Below are 13,356 nucleotides of genomic sequence, written 5' to 3'. Positions count from 1 at the left end.
GCAGCAGTGAAATACTGAATTCTTTCTTCCTAAGACTGGGAATAAGACAAAGATGGTCTATTCTTGCGATTTCTAATTAGCAGTGTGTTGTTGAATCTAGCCAGTGTGATATGGCAAGAGAAAGAATTTAAGTATATTCAGATTAGAAGAAATAAGACTGTCTTTACTCATAGACAGTATGATGTATTTGATAGAAAACCCCAAAGATTTTACCCAAAAAAGCTACTAGATTTAACGAGTGATTTTAGTAAGATTATAGGGTATGGAAATCAATATATAGACATTAATTGTTTTCCTGTAAGCTAGTGGTGAACAATTGGAAATCAAAATTTAAAACCTATACCATTAATAAGAGAACCTTAAACCATGAAATATTTGGTGATAAATGTAGCAAAATATGTAAGATTTTTACACTGAAAACTATAAAGCATTGATGAGAGAAATCAAAGTAGACCTAAATAAATGAAAAGATACCATACTCATATACTCAGAAGTGTCAAGACTCAGAAGTGTCACAATGTTAATTCTCTACAAATTGCTCTGTATATTCAAAACACAATCCTGTGGATCCCAGTAGGCTTTTGGGTAGAAGTCAATAATCTGACTGTGAAATCTATGTAGGAAAGCAAAAGATTGAGAATCGCCAGAGCAATTTATGAAAAAGAAAGTATAGTTAGAAGACTTGCACTCCCTGATTTTAAGACCCACTATAAAGCCATAATAATTAAGACAACATTGTATTGGTGATAGGATTGACACCAGATCAATGGAACAGAATAGAGAGTGCAGAAATAAATCCAGTTTGCAGTTAATTTTCAACAAAGATGCTAAGGGAAGTCAATGGAAAAGGAATAGTTTGTCAACAAATGATGCTAGAACCATTGGATATCCATATGTAAAAAACAAACAAATAAACTAATTCCTTTCACTATTGTAGAAACTCAACTCAAAATGAATCATACACCATAACATAAAACCTAAAACTATAAAACTTCTAGAAAAAAAAAACATCGGAGAAAATCTTTATGGCCTGGGGCCAGGCAAAGATTTCTTAAATGACAGAAGAAAACATTAACTATAAAATATTAACATTTCTATTCTTTGAAGACACTACAGAAAATGAAAAACTAAGCCACAGACTGGGAGATAATATTTGTGCAGCTCATATGTTAAAGGACTGGTAACTAGAAATATAAGGAACTATGAAAACACTAACAATCTAATTTTAAAAATGGACAAAAAAATGGGCAAAATATTTGAATAAACACTTCTGCAAGGAATATATACAGATGACAAATAAGCATGAGAAAATATGCTCAAAATCATTAGTCACTAAGAAATGGAAATTAAAATCACAATGCAATACTGCTACTGCTAAGTCACTTCAGTCGTGTTCGACCTCTGTGTGACCCTATCCCTGGGATTCTCCAGGCAAGAACACTGGAATGGGTTGCCATTTCCTTCTCCAATGCATAAAAGTGAAAGTGAAGTCACTCACTCGTGTCTGACTCTTCACGACCCCATGGACTGCAGCCTACCAGGCTCCTCCATCCATGGATTTTCCAGGCAAGAGTACTGGAGTGGGGTGCCATTGTCTTCTCCGAAATACTACTATATACCTATTAAAATACTTCAAAAAACAAAACAAAACCCCTGACATTACTGAATACTGACAAAGATATGAGTATACAGAGCACCTTGAATTCTCCTACATACTGATGGAAATGCTATTAGTAGATAATATTGCCACCATGGAAAACAGTTTCTTATAAACATCTACTTTAACCATATGACCCAGCAGTCTTTCTCCTAGGCATTCTTTTTACCCAAATAAATGATATATATCAGTGCAAAAATCTGAAAATATTTTTAGTGGTTTAATTCATAATCACCAAACACCAGAAACAGCCCAGACAGGTCTGAGTTATAGTAGTAACTGGTTGTTCTTTTAAATTCAATTTATTTATCACAGAGCTTCAAATACAGCTTAACAAGTAAAAAAAAAGCTGTAAGGGGCCCTTATGTCTAATTTTATAAATCAGAGAATCTTATTGTCTTATCTCTCTTCTAGAAACAGTAATGCTTTGTTTCCCACTTGTTTGCTTCAGGACTTTCAAACACAGTGAGCGCATTCTCATTTTGCCCTATTAGCTCACTGGCCAAAGGTCAGCAAATTTTTTCTGTGAAGAGCCAGATGGTAATATTTTAGGCTTTATGGGCCCTACAGTCTCAGTGGCAACTACTCAATCAGCTATAGTAGCATCAGTTCAGTTCAGTTCAGTCGCTCAGTCGTGTCCGACTCTTTGCGACCCCATGAATCACAGCACGCCAGGCCTCCCTGTCTATCACCAACTCCCGGAGTTTACTCAAACTCATGCCCATCGAGTTGGTGATGCCATCCAGCCATCTCATCCTCTGTCGTCTCCTTCTCCTCCTGCCCCCAATCCCTCCCAGCATCAGGGTCTTTTCCAATGAGTCAACTCTTCACATGAGGTGGCCAAAGTATTGGAGTTTCAGCTTCAACATCAGTCCTTCCAATGAACACCCAGGACTGATCTGCTTTAGGATGGACTGGTTGGATCTCCTTGCAGTCCAAGGGACTCTCAAGAGTCTTCTCCAACACCACAGTTCAAAAGCATCAATTTTTCGGCGCTCAGCTTTCTTCACAGTCCAACTCTCACATCCATACATGACCACTGGAAAAACCATAGCCTTGACCAGATGGACCTTTGTTGGCAAAGTAATGTCTCTGCTTTTTAATATGCTATCTAGGTTGGTCATAACTTTCCTTCCAAGGAGTAAGCTTCTTTTAATTTCATGGCTGCAATCACCATCCTCAGTGATTTTGGAGCCCCAAAAAATAAAGTCTGACACTGTTTCCACTGTCTCCCCATCTATTTCCCATGAGGTGATGGGACCAGATGCCATGATCTTAGTTTTCTGAATGTTAAGCTTTAAGCCAACTTTTTCACTCTCCTCTTTTACTTTCAGCAAGAGGCTTTTCAGTTCCTCTTCACTCTCAGCCATAAGGGTGGTGTCATCTGCATATCTGAGGTTATTGATATTTCTCCTAGCAATCTTGATTCCAGCTTGTGCTTCTTCCAGACCAGCGTTTCTCATGATGTACTCTGCATATAAGTTAAATAAGCAGGGTGACAAAATACAGCCTTGACATACTCCTTTTCCTATAGGAGTCTGTCCAGTCTGTTGTTCCATGTCCAGTTCTAACTGTTGCTTCCTGACCTGCATACAGGTTTCTCAAGAGGCAGGTCAGGTGGTCTGGTATTCCCATCTCTTACAGAATTTTCCAGAGTTTATTGTGATCCACACAGTCGAAGGCTTTGGCGTAGTCAGTAAAGCAGAAATAGATGTTTTTCTGGAACTCTCTTGCTTTTTCGATGATCCAGCGGATATTGGCAATTTGATCTCTGGTTCCTCTGCCTTTTCTAAAACCAGCTGGAACATCTGGAAGTTCACAGTTCATGTATTGCTGAAGCGTGGCTTGGAGAATTTTGAGCGTTACTTTACTAGCGTGTGAGATGAGCGCAATTGTGCGGTAGTTTGAGCATTCTTTGGGATTGCCTTTCTTAGGGATTGGAGGAGCCTTAAACTATTTGTAAACAAATGGGTATGGTTGCAGTTCAATATGATTTGTTTACAAAACTAGATGGAGGGTCACAGGCCATAGTTTGCCATCCCCTGGATCTTCCCCTTTCTCTTTTCTCCTTAGCCTTAGGACCCAGGCCTGGTGCTACTAGTAGGATAAGGATTTTAGAGGAAGGGTCAGAGAGCAGTCTCCTCATAAAGCAGTGTTTTCCCGAACTAGTGTAAGGCATTGCTGCTGCTGCTGCTAAGTTGCTTCAGTCGTGTCTGGCTCGTGCGACCCCACAGACAGCAGCCCACCAGGCTCTCTGTCCCTGGGATTCTCCAGGCAAGAACACTGGAGTGGGTTGCCATTTCCTTCTCCAATGTATGAAAGTGGAAAGTGAAAGTGAAGTCGCTCAGTCATGGCCAACTCTTCGAGACCCCATGGACTGCAGCCTACCTGGCTCCTCTGTCCATGGGATTTTCCAGGCAAGAGTACTGGAGTGGGGTGCCATTGCCTTCTCCCGTGTAAGGCATTGGCCCCTTTTAAATGCAAGTAATACTTTCATTAACCACCATTTCTGACTTCAGGATTATTATAATATCATAGAAGTGTATAGCATTATGTGCTAAGTCACTTCAGTCATGTCCGGGGATGCTAAGTCATTTCAGTCAAGTCAGGGGATCTTTCCAACACAGGGATCGTACCCAAATCTTTTATGTCTCCTGCATTGGCAGGCAGGTTCTTTACCAAAAAGTAGTTAATAACTCTTTGTATTAAACCATACTTATGAAACCATATAAGTGGGTTGTATTTATAGATAACACAATACTATTCAAATTAATTATTCTAATATTATAGATGATAATTTGCTAAGTTCAACTATTACTTGCAATGTAAATATACTAACTTACGGTATAGCTTCTTTTGAATTGTGTGTGTGTGTGCATGTGTGTGTGCGTGCATGTGTGTGTGTGTGTGTGTATTTACTGTAGTTCATGTGATGCCTGAACTTTGAACTACTGTAAAACGTTCTTCTGTTTGGGAAGGATGACATCATTTGGCCTTCACCTGGGCATGAATGCATTTACATTTGAATTCTGCCATTACTTTTTATCATTAGACTCTTGACAATAAAAGTTGTGCCACTTGGCATCACTTGACTGAAAATAGATGTTAACATCTGGTGTCAGTTTTCAATTATAAAATACCTATACTAATACATATTTTGAGGCCATCATTGAAATGGAAACATAAAATTTAAAAATTCTCAGAAACAATTTATAAATCTTTGAATGTGTTCACTGACTATAGTTTGAGAAACAGTTGTACAAGTTTTGCAGAATTTTTTTTCTGAATTTTATGGGGGAAGCTTAAAAGATACTTTGCTCTTGGGATGTAAGATGCAAAACCGTTGTCTTTTTAATTGAAGTATAGTTAATTTACAATGTTTTGTTAGTTTCAAGTGTACTGCAAAGTGATTTAGGTCCATATATATTCTTTTTCAGATTATTTTCTATTATAGAAAACCTTTGTCTTTTTAATGTTTGTCTATGCCAGTATTGGGAAGAAACAGTAGGCTCTATAATTGTTTAGAGATAATTGATGAAAATAACATAAGAGAAGAATTTAAATACCACCTCTATAAAATAAATGTTGGTTATGGTTGCTTGTTAATCATTGACCTCTAATTACCGTAGAAAATAGTTTAGATATATTGTTAATTATGTATTAGGTTAAGATAATGAGTTTTTTTTTTTTTTTTTGCCAGAAAAGACCTTAAAAATCATTTTCTTTTTATAGATGACACTGATTCTGAGAGGTGACTTGACTTGTTCTATTTTTAGCATAGTGGAAGACAGATGAATGAGTAGAATGCAAGATCTTTGAGGTGCCAGTTCTTAAATTTTTTTCCTGCAGTAGGAGTCTCTTTTTTCTGAGATCTACAGAATGATGGTGGTGCTTCTTTGAAAATGCTTCAGAAGTGTCTTGATCAGGTCTTTAAAATGCAAAAAATGCACAAAATGCCAAGATAGCAACTTTTGCTGTTTCAGAGAATTCAAGTTAATTTTAGTGTTGGTCTATGAGTAGCATTGAAGTTTCTTGTCTCTTTCCCTTCTCTTTTCTTTTACCTTCCTTGCTTGATATTGTGCAAATGTTTTCTAGTGTAAGGGAACTAGTACTAGTTATCAGAATTTAGAGAAGTGGTATTTCAAGAAAAGTTAGAATGTACTACTTAAAGGTTCTAAGAAGGAAAAGTCTCTTTTCATTAAAAGTTGTTAGAATCCAGGGAACTTTCCAGAACGCTGGGTGAAAAGCGGAGGAGCGGCGGCTGCCCGAGCTGCGCACAGCAACGCGCTCCTTCCCGCTCCCCCACACCGGCATCGGCCCGCTCACCGGCTGTAGAAAATGGTGAAAGAAACCACTTACTATGATGTTTTGGGGGTCAAACCCAATGCCACCCAAGAAGAATTGAAAAAGGCTTACAGGAAACTGGCCTTGAAGTACCACCCTGATAAGAACCCAAACGAAGGCGAGAAGTTTAAACAGATTTCTCAAGCTTACGAAGTGCTTTCTGATGCAAAGAAAAGGGAATTATATGACAAAGGAGGAGAACAGGCAATTAAAGAAGGTGGAGCAGGTGGTGGTTTTGGCTCCCCCATGGACATCTTTGATATGTTTTTCGGAGGAGGAGGCAGGATGCAGAGAGAGAGGAGAGGTAAAAACGTTGTGCATCAACTTACAGTAACTTTAGAAGATTTATATAATGGTGCAACAAGAAAACTAGCTCTGCAAAAGAATGTGATTTGTGACAAATGTGAAGGCCGAGGTGGTAAGAAAGGAGCGGTAGAATGCTGTCCCAATTGCCGAGGTACTGGAATGCAAATAAGAATTCATCAGATAGGACCTGGAATGGTTCAGCAAATTCAGTCTGTCTGCATGGAGTGCCAGGGCCATGGGGAGCGGATCAGCCCTAAAGATAGATGTAAAAGCTGCAATGGAAGGAAGATAGTTAGAGAAAAGAAAATTCTAGAAGTTCATATTGACAAAGGCATGAAAGATGGCCAGAAGATAACATTCCATGGTGAAGGAGACCAAGAACCAGGACTGGAGCCAGGAGATATTATCATTGTTTTAGATCAGAAGGACCATGCTGTTTTTACTCGACGAGGAGAAGATCTTTTCATGTGTATGGACATACAGCTGGTTGAGGCGTTGTGTGGCTTCCAGAAGCCAATATCTACTCTTGACAACCGAACCATAGTCATCACTTCTCATCCAGGTCAGATCGTCAAGCATGGAGATATCAAGTGTGTGCTAAATGAAGGCATGCCAATTTATCGTAGGCCATATGAAAAGGGTCGCCTAATCATTGAATTTAAGGTAAACTTTCCTGAGAATGGCTTTCTCTCTCCTGATAAACTCTCTTTGCTGGAAAAACTTCTGCCTGAGAGGAAGGAAGTAGAAGAGACTGATGAAATGGACCAGGTAGAATTAGTGGACTTTGATCCAAATCAGGAAAGACGGCGCCATTACAATGGAGAAGCATATGAGGATGATGAACATCATCCCCGGGGTGGTGTTCAGTGTCAGACCTCTTAGTAGGCCCATGAATAACACTCACTGCTGGGGTTTTATTGCAGTAGTGATTGAGTGAAGGACTATAATCATAATATGCTCACTACTTGCTTTTGTTTTAATATTCAACTATAGTAGTGTTTAAAAGTTAAATGAAGAATAAACTCGAATAAAAAAAAAAAGTTGTTAGAATCCAAATTATTTTACTGAAATGTGGTTTTGACAGGTTTTTCTGTTGTTGCCATCTGTGTATTCTTGATTATGTGTTTTTTGAGAAAATGCATTGCTCTAATGTATTGCATAACATGATTTCTTTTGAAATATTAATGCTCATGAAATATTTAAAGCTGTTTAGAAAAATGAATTAAAATGTGTATTCCCTATTTTCATGTTTTAAGGACATAAGAGTTTAAAATAATTAACAGATGGAAACTGTTTTTTAGTGAGGCAAATATTATAAGGTTAAAGTTTTCATTATTATTTGACAAAAGCATAAAAATATTTTTCTCAGTTTCTTGGTAAATTCATATGGGCCAGAATTTCTTCTCCTTTATTTTTAGCTGTTCACCATACAAGGTAGATTTAATCTTATAGGATTATACCTTATTTTAGATATTAATAAATTTTGAAAATTACAAAAAATAGGAAGCTAGGTCAATGCATTTAAAATAATTAAGGTTTTATTAATTGCAAAATTATAATGCAATGTTTATGATGTGAAATAGAGGGACAAGGTACATATGAACCCAATTTTGACATTTTTATCATAAATGTAAAAATTCAGGACTTGCATTTTCATAAAGCATTTTGTAATGAAGTTTCTCTAATTGTGAAGTTGAAATCCTGGACTCTTGGTATATGTAAGTAAGCCATCAAAACTCTATAGTTATATTTTATTCTTGTGTAATGTTATTATATGATTTTTCAGAAATGATACAATTTTTGGTTTGATTACTTTCATCTGAATTACTGAAAGCAAACACTATGGGAATTCTATGAGGTAAGAAGAATCTTTTACATTTTTTTTTCTTTTTTCCTAAGTACCTTGTGTTTGCTAACTCACATTTGAAGTCAGTGTATCCTTAATGGTACCCTATATTCATTTTGGTGGCTGAAACTCACAGTCCAGATTAAGTCTTTATTTTATTTCATTAGTAACTGATAATAATTCTAGAAAAATTATATCCTTCCTTTGTGTGGCTCTTTATAATTTATAAAACTTTGTTTTTATTGTTGACTAGAGCAAAAAGCTAGGAAGAACATAAGGTTGATGAGTGTGGGGTGATTGGCTAAATTAGTGGTAGAATATCCATACAATGAAATACTCTGCCATTGTTAAAATGAATGAGATAACCCAAAAATGTATTCATAAGTTGTATAGGGAAAGATTAACTCAGCTGGGGTGGGTTGCTCAGACCTAGCATGCCCCCAAGCTGGTTTTTAGGACTACCAGCTCATGGGAAATGAACCCAGAGCCTTTGGAACATTCTTAAGAGTGTTTTTGTATGCCGGCTGCCTTGGACCACATAATACCAGTTGAATCAGATGGTTTATGCAAACAGTGTGATTTATGGGGAGCACTTATGTTGCTCTGGTGTTTAGTCACCAAGTCATGTCTGATTCTTGCAACCCTGTGGACTCTAGCCCACCAGGCTCCTCTGTCCATATGGTTTTCCAGGCAGGAATACTGGAGTGAGTTGCCATTTCCTTCTCCAGGGGATCCTCCTGACCCAGGAATTGAACCTAGATCTCCTGCACTGCAGGCAGATTCCTTACCGACTGAGCTACCAGGGGACTGGAATCTCAGTAGCTCAAGTTGGTTATGTAGGCTCTGCATGTTGTGTGACTGACCCCTAATAAAAACTCTGAACACCAGAGCTTGGGCAAGCTCTCTTGGTTGACTTTACTTCACATGTGTTGTCACATATAAATTCTGAGAGAATTAAACATGTCCATGCAACTCCACTGTGGGATGACACCGGGAAGCTTGTACCTGGTTTCTCCTGGACTTTGTCCATACTCCTTTTCTCTTTGCTTATATCAGATTGTATCCTTTTTCTGTACTAAACCATAACTGAATGTAACAGCTTTTCTGAGTCCTAGGAGTCCTTTCAGTGAATCATTGAGCCAGAAAGTGGTCTTAGAGACCCCTGACACACAGGGACAAGTAGATAGGTACAAGAATGTTTAGGACTTTTATGGCAACTTAATTTAATTGTTCAAAACTGACAAAATTTAGTTATTAGTATTTCATCAGCCTTTATTGGTTTTGATCAATGTACTATGATTATTTATAAAAGATGTCAGCATTAGGAGAAGCTGGGTGAAGAGCATGTAAGAACTCTCTGTATTTCTTTTTGCAACTATTTATTAGATGAATCTAAAATTATTTTAAAATAAAAAAAAGAACAGAGTGGGTTGGGGTGCTTTTATATGTATAGATTGGCTCTGGAGGCTCATTAAGGAATTCAGATTGGCTCTGGAAGCTCATTAAGAAATTCTGTTGGTTGCATCTGGAGAAGGAAAGTGGGGGTAGGAAGAGGGCTTATGTTTTAATCACTGAATGTCTTCCATTTAGTCATCTGGTCCTGTAGGTATTACCTAATACCGCTTCAATTTACATGCTACTCTTCATCTTTCAGCTAATCTATCTGACTCCATTTTCAATATATACTAAGTACCATCATCAGATTAATTCCCAGCATCTTCAATACTATCTACCCTGGTTCTGGGTGGTTAAGAGTACTGGCTTTGGAGTTAGGTATTGGTTTGAACCAACCAAATAGCTTCACTGTTTGCTGGTTTTATCACCTTGAGTAAGTTCCTAGTTCCAACTCTTAGTTTCCCATTTGAAAAAATGGGGATAATAATATCCGACTCATGGGGATGTGAGGATTAAACGAGATAATGTCTGTACTCTTCTTTGTACAATGTTTGATACATTCAATAAGAGATAGCCATTAATTATTAATTTTACTAGTTACATCATTCCAGATGCTTGGTATATTTTATCTCTCACCTCCTAACTTTTTTTCCTTAGAAGTCTGCAAGCTCTTCGGAAGGAAAAATGTCTTACCGCTGTATCCCCTTCCAGCTATTTCGTTGATGGTTGCTGTTACTGTCTGACTCTCCTATACCTGGTTTACTCACTTATTCTTTGGGTCTCAGACGCTCTTCTTCTTTTCCTAATTCGATCCTCAGCAGTGTGTACAAAACTCTGTGCTAGGCATTATGAGATCATAATGATGAATAAAACATAGTCTTTGCCCTTACGACTTCTATAAATAAGTTACTTATAGAAGACAGATGACTTTCTGTGGCATAATGGAGAATGAAATAAGTACCTTGTCTACTGTTCTTTTTTCTGTTTCTAACAGATATGTAAATGCCTTGGTGCACCCCCTTCTCTGTCCTTTACTTGGAACTACAGATTACACAGAGAGAAATAAAGAGAGGTGGCATAGATCTTCATTTTTGTTGTTGTTCAGTTGCTCAGTCATGTCAGACTGTTTTCAACCCCATGGACTGTAGTGCGCCAGGCTTCCCTGTCTTTCACCATCTCCTGGAGCTTACTCAAACTCACGTCTGTTGAGTCCGTGATGCCATCCAAACATCTCATCCTCTGTCCTCTTCTCCTCCTGCCTTCAATCTTTCCCAGCCTCAGGGTCTTTTCTAATGAGTCAGCTCTTCGTGTTGGGTGGCCAAAGTATTGACGCTTCATCTTCCGCATCAGTCCTTCTAATGAATATTCAGGATTAATTTCCTTTAGGATTGACTGGTTTGATCTCCTTGCAGTCCAAGGGACTCTCAAGAGTCTTGTCCAACACCACAGTCAAAAGCATCAGTTCTTCTGCTGTCAGCTTTCTTTACGGTCCAACTCTCACATCCATACATGACTACTAGAAAAACGATAGCTTTGACTAGATGGACCTTTGTAGGCAAAGTAATATCTCTTGCTTTTTAATATGCTGTCTAGGTTTGTCATAGCTTTTCTTCCAAGGAGCAAGCGTCTTTTAATTTCATTGCTGCAGTTACCATTTGTGGTGATTTTGGAGCCCAAGAAAACAAAGTCTGTCACTATTTCCACTGTTTCCCTACCTATTTGCCATAAAGTGGTGGGCCCAGATGCCATGATCTTCATTCTTTGAATGTTGAGTTTTAAGCCAGCTTTTTCACTCTTGTCTTTCACTTTCATCAAGAGGCTTTCATCATAGATCTTCATAGGGTCTAGCTAAATTCTGTCTCATCTGATCTTGACCCTGATGGTCCATTCTCTTTCAAAGAGTGTGCTTTTGGAGACAGATAGTGGTTAAACTGATAAAGTATAATTACAAAGTTGAGTTGGTAAGAAAAAGTTAGAGATGAAAGTAAGCAAGTTATAGCTCTTAGATTTTGCTGCTACTTTACATTTATTAGGCAGTGCTTTGATGTGCTTGTAGAACTTTCCAGTTGAGGATCTTAAGGTTGTAGCTGAGTGGCAAACTTCAATTCTCAAGTGAGAACAGGGATGCCGAGAAAGGAGGTGTTTTATCTAAGGCTGCTCAAGAAGTATTTGCAGAATTGAATACTATCACTTACATCTTCTCTCCTGGATTATTATTACAGTGTCTTAATTGGTCTGTTGCTTTTCTACCTAAGTACCTATTACTGCTGCATAATTTCCCAGAGTATATCTCTGATCACATCCTCTGCTCTGAAGAATTGCACGGCACTGTATTTTTTTATGGAATAAGCCACTAGACTATCATCACTATGAGGGTAGAGAACTTCTCTGTTTTGTTCACACTTGTATCCTTTGCATCTCAAATTGAGGTACATGACACAGAATAGTTGCTTTAATTGGTGTTTGTTGAATAATTCATTCTAAGTTCCTGATCTGATATTCAAAGTTTGCTTCCACATGGTTCTAGCTTACTTCTCCTACCTTTTCTCTTTGGTGCTGGCTGCTGGTCTACCCCTGGTCACCCTATGTTTATCTAGCTGTCCTTCTTCATCTCTCCTTTCTAAACTTTACTCTTCTTTGTTGTCTGAGCTCTCACATTTTCTCTTTTTCCTGAGAGTTTTGTATCACTTGATTTTTAAGTACCAGTTAATTCTACACACAGGTTTTAACCTCCATCAATTCTGTCTTCTTTGTAGTATACATGATCTTGACTTCTAAATTGGAGCTTTAATCATTTATTGCTTTGCAGTGTTATTTAAATTTTTTTATGACCATGTCTGGGCTCCTTAGTTATATTAGGAAGCTTCCTGAAAACAGAGCTATCTTATAGGTATAGTCCAGAGCTGCCTATATAAAATAGGATCCATGTTGAATAGTGTCCTATGTATATTTTTAGAATGATTGTATCACTTTTTCTAGTCATGCAATTTATGAAATGCATATTTAATTGTCTACTTTACATCTTACAATACTTAAAGGGAAAACATTCTAACACTCATTATAAAAAGTGAAAAGATACTTGGAAACTAAACTTTGATGTCTTTTGCCAACCCCTTTCCTTCTTTAAAATTGATTTGCTCATAATTTGCTAGTTCTGTACCTTTAATTTAATATGATGGAAGAACTTCTGTCAGACATCGATCAAGATTTTATACAAAGAGTTGTGATCATCAAAGTGGGAATTTAACATTAGTGCTCTGATACGTTATTACTATAATGCCTTGTTTGGAAGTGTAACAATATCGATAATACTCTATTTTATCATTTTTAACTTAGCAAAGGAAAGCATTGTAGATAAATTGAATCTTGAGTTTCATGGAATCAACAAACAGCTCACTCTTTAATTAAATTCAAATGAAGAATTTGAAATATAGTCTTGGCTATATGAGAGGTTGGTCAGAGGATACGGTCTTGTGTTTTTTAAACACAAAAATTATTTCTTTGGTTCAGAGTGTTGTTTGTTCTTTGTCTTTCTTCAGTGTATCTGTTGAGTTAATTACACTTATCTTCCAAGTGCATACATATTGCTATCTTGTTAGTGTTTTAGTTTTACACTTTAAAAATCTTCGTATTTAAAAAAGTTTTTTCTTTTTTTTTTTGAGCTTAATTCTTTGACATTGTAAATTTTGACTTCTTTCTGGAAGCTTCCAGTTTTATCATTTCTGTTTCCCATCAGTTTATTAAGTCAAATAAATTTATTTCTCAGATAACTTATAATTTTAATAAGAGTCTGAGATCCTAGGAAAAG

General features: G+C 37.2%; 2 protein-coding genes across 2 annotated transcripts in view; both read left to right on the top strand.

The window, feature by feature from the left end:
- RAD51B (RAD51 paralog B) overlaps positions 1-13,356 on the top strand; it is a 607,502-nt gene that overhangs the window by 52,713 nt on the left and 541,433 nt on the right. The window lies entirely within an intron of this gene.
- On the top strand, positions 5,879-7,342 carry LOC122705587 (dnaJ homolog subfamily A member 1). The gene has a single exon (XM_043921040.1). It carries the CDS (start codon positions 5,996-5,998, stop codon positions 7,187-7,189), a length of 1,194 nt encoding a protein of 397 aa, XP_043776975.1. The 5' UTR covers positions 5,879-5,995; the 3' UTR covers positions 7,190-7,342.

This window comes from Cervus elaphus, chromosome 12 (assembly GCF_910594005.1).
Source record: "Cervus elaphus chromosome 12, mCerEla1.1, whole genome shotgun sequence".
Lineage (NCBI taxonomy): Eukaryota > Metazoa > Chordata > Mammalia > Artiodactyla > Cervidae > Cervus > Cervus elaphus.
This window is presented reverse-complemented; position numbering and strand designations above follow the sequence as displayed.

Excerpts from the sequence above, each read along its gene's own strand:
- LOC122705587 (XM_043921040.1), top strand. The coding sequence starts at position 5,996 with ATGGTGAAAGAAACCACTTACTATGATGTTTTGGGGGTCAAACCCAAT.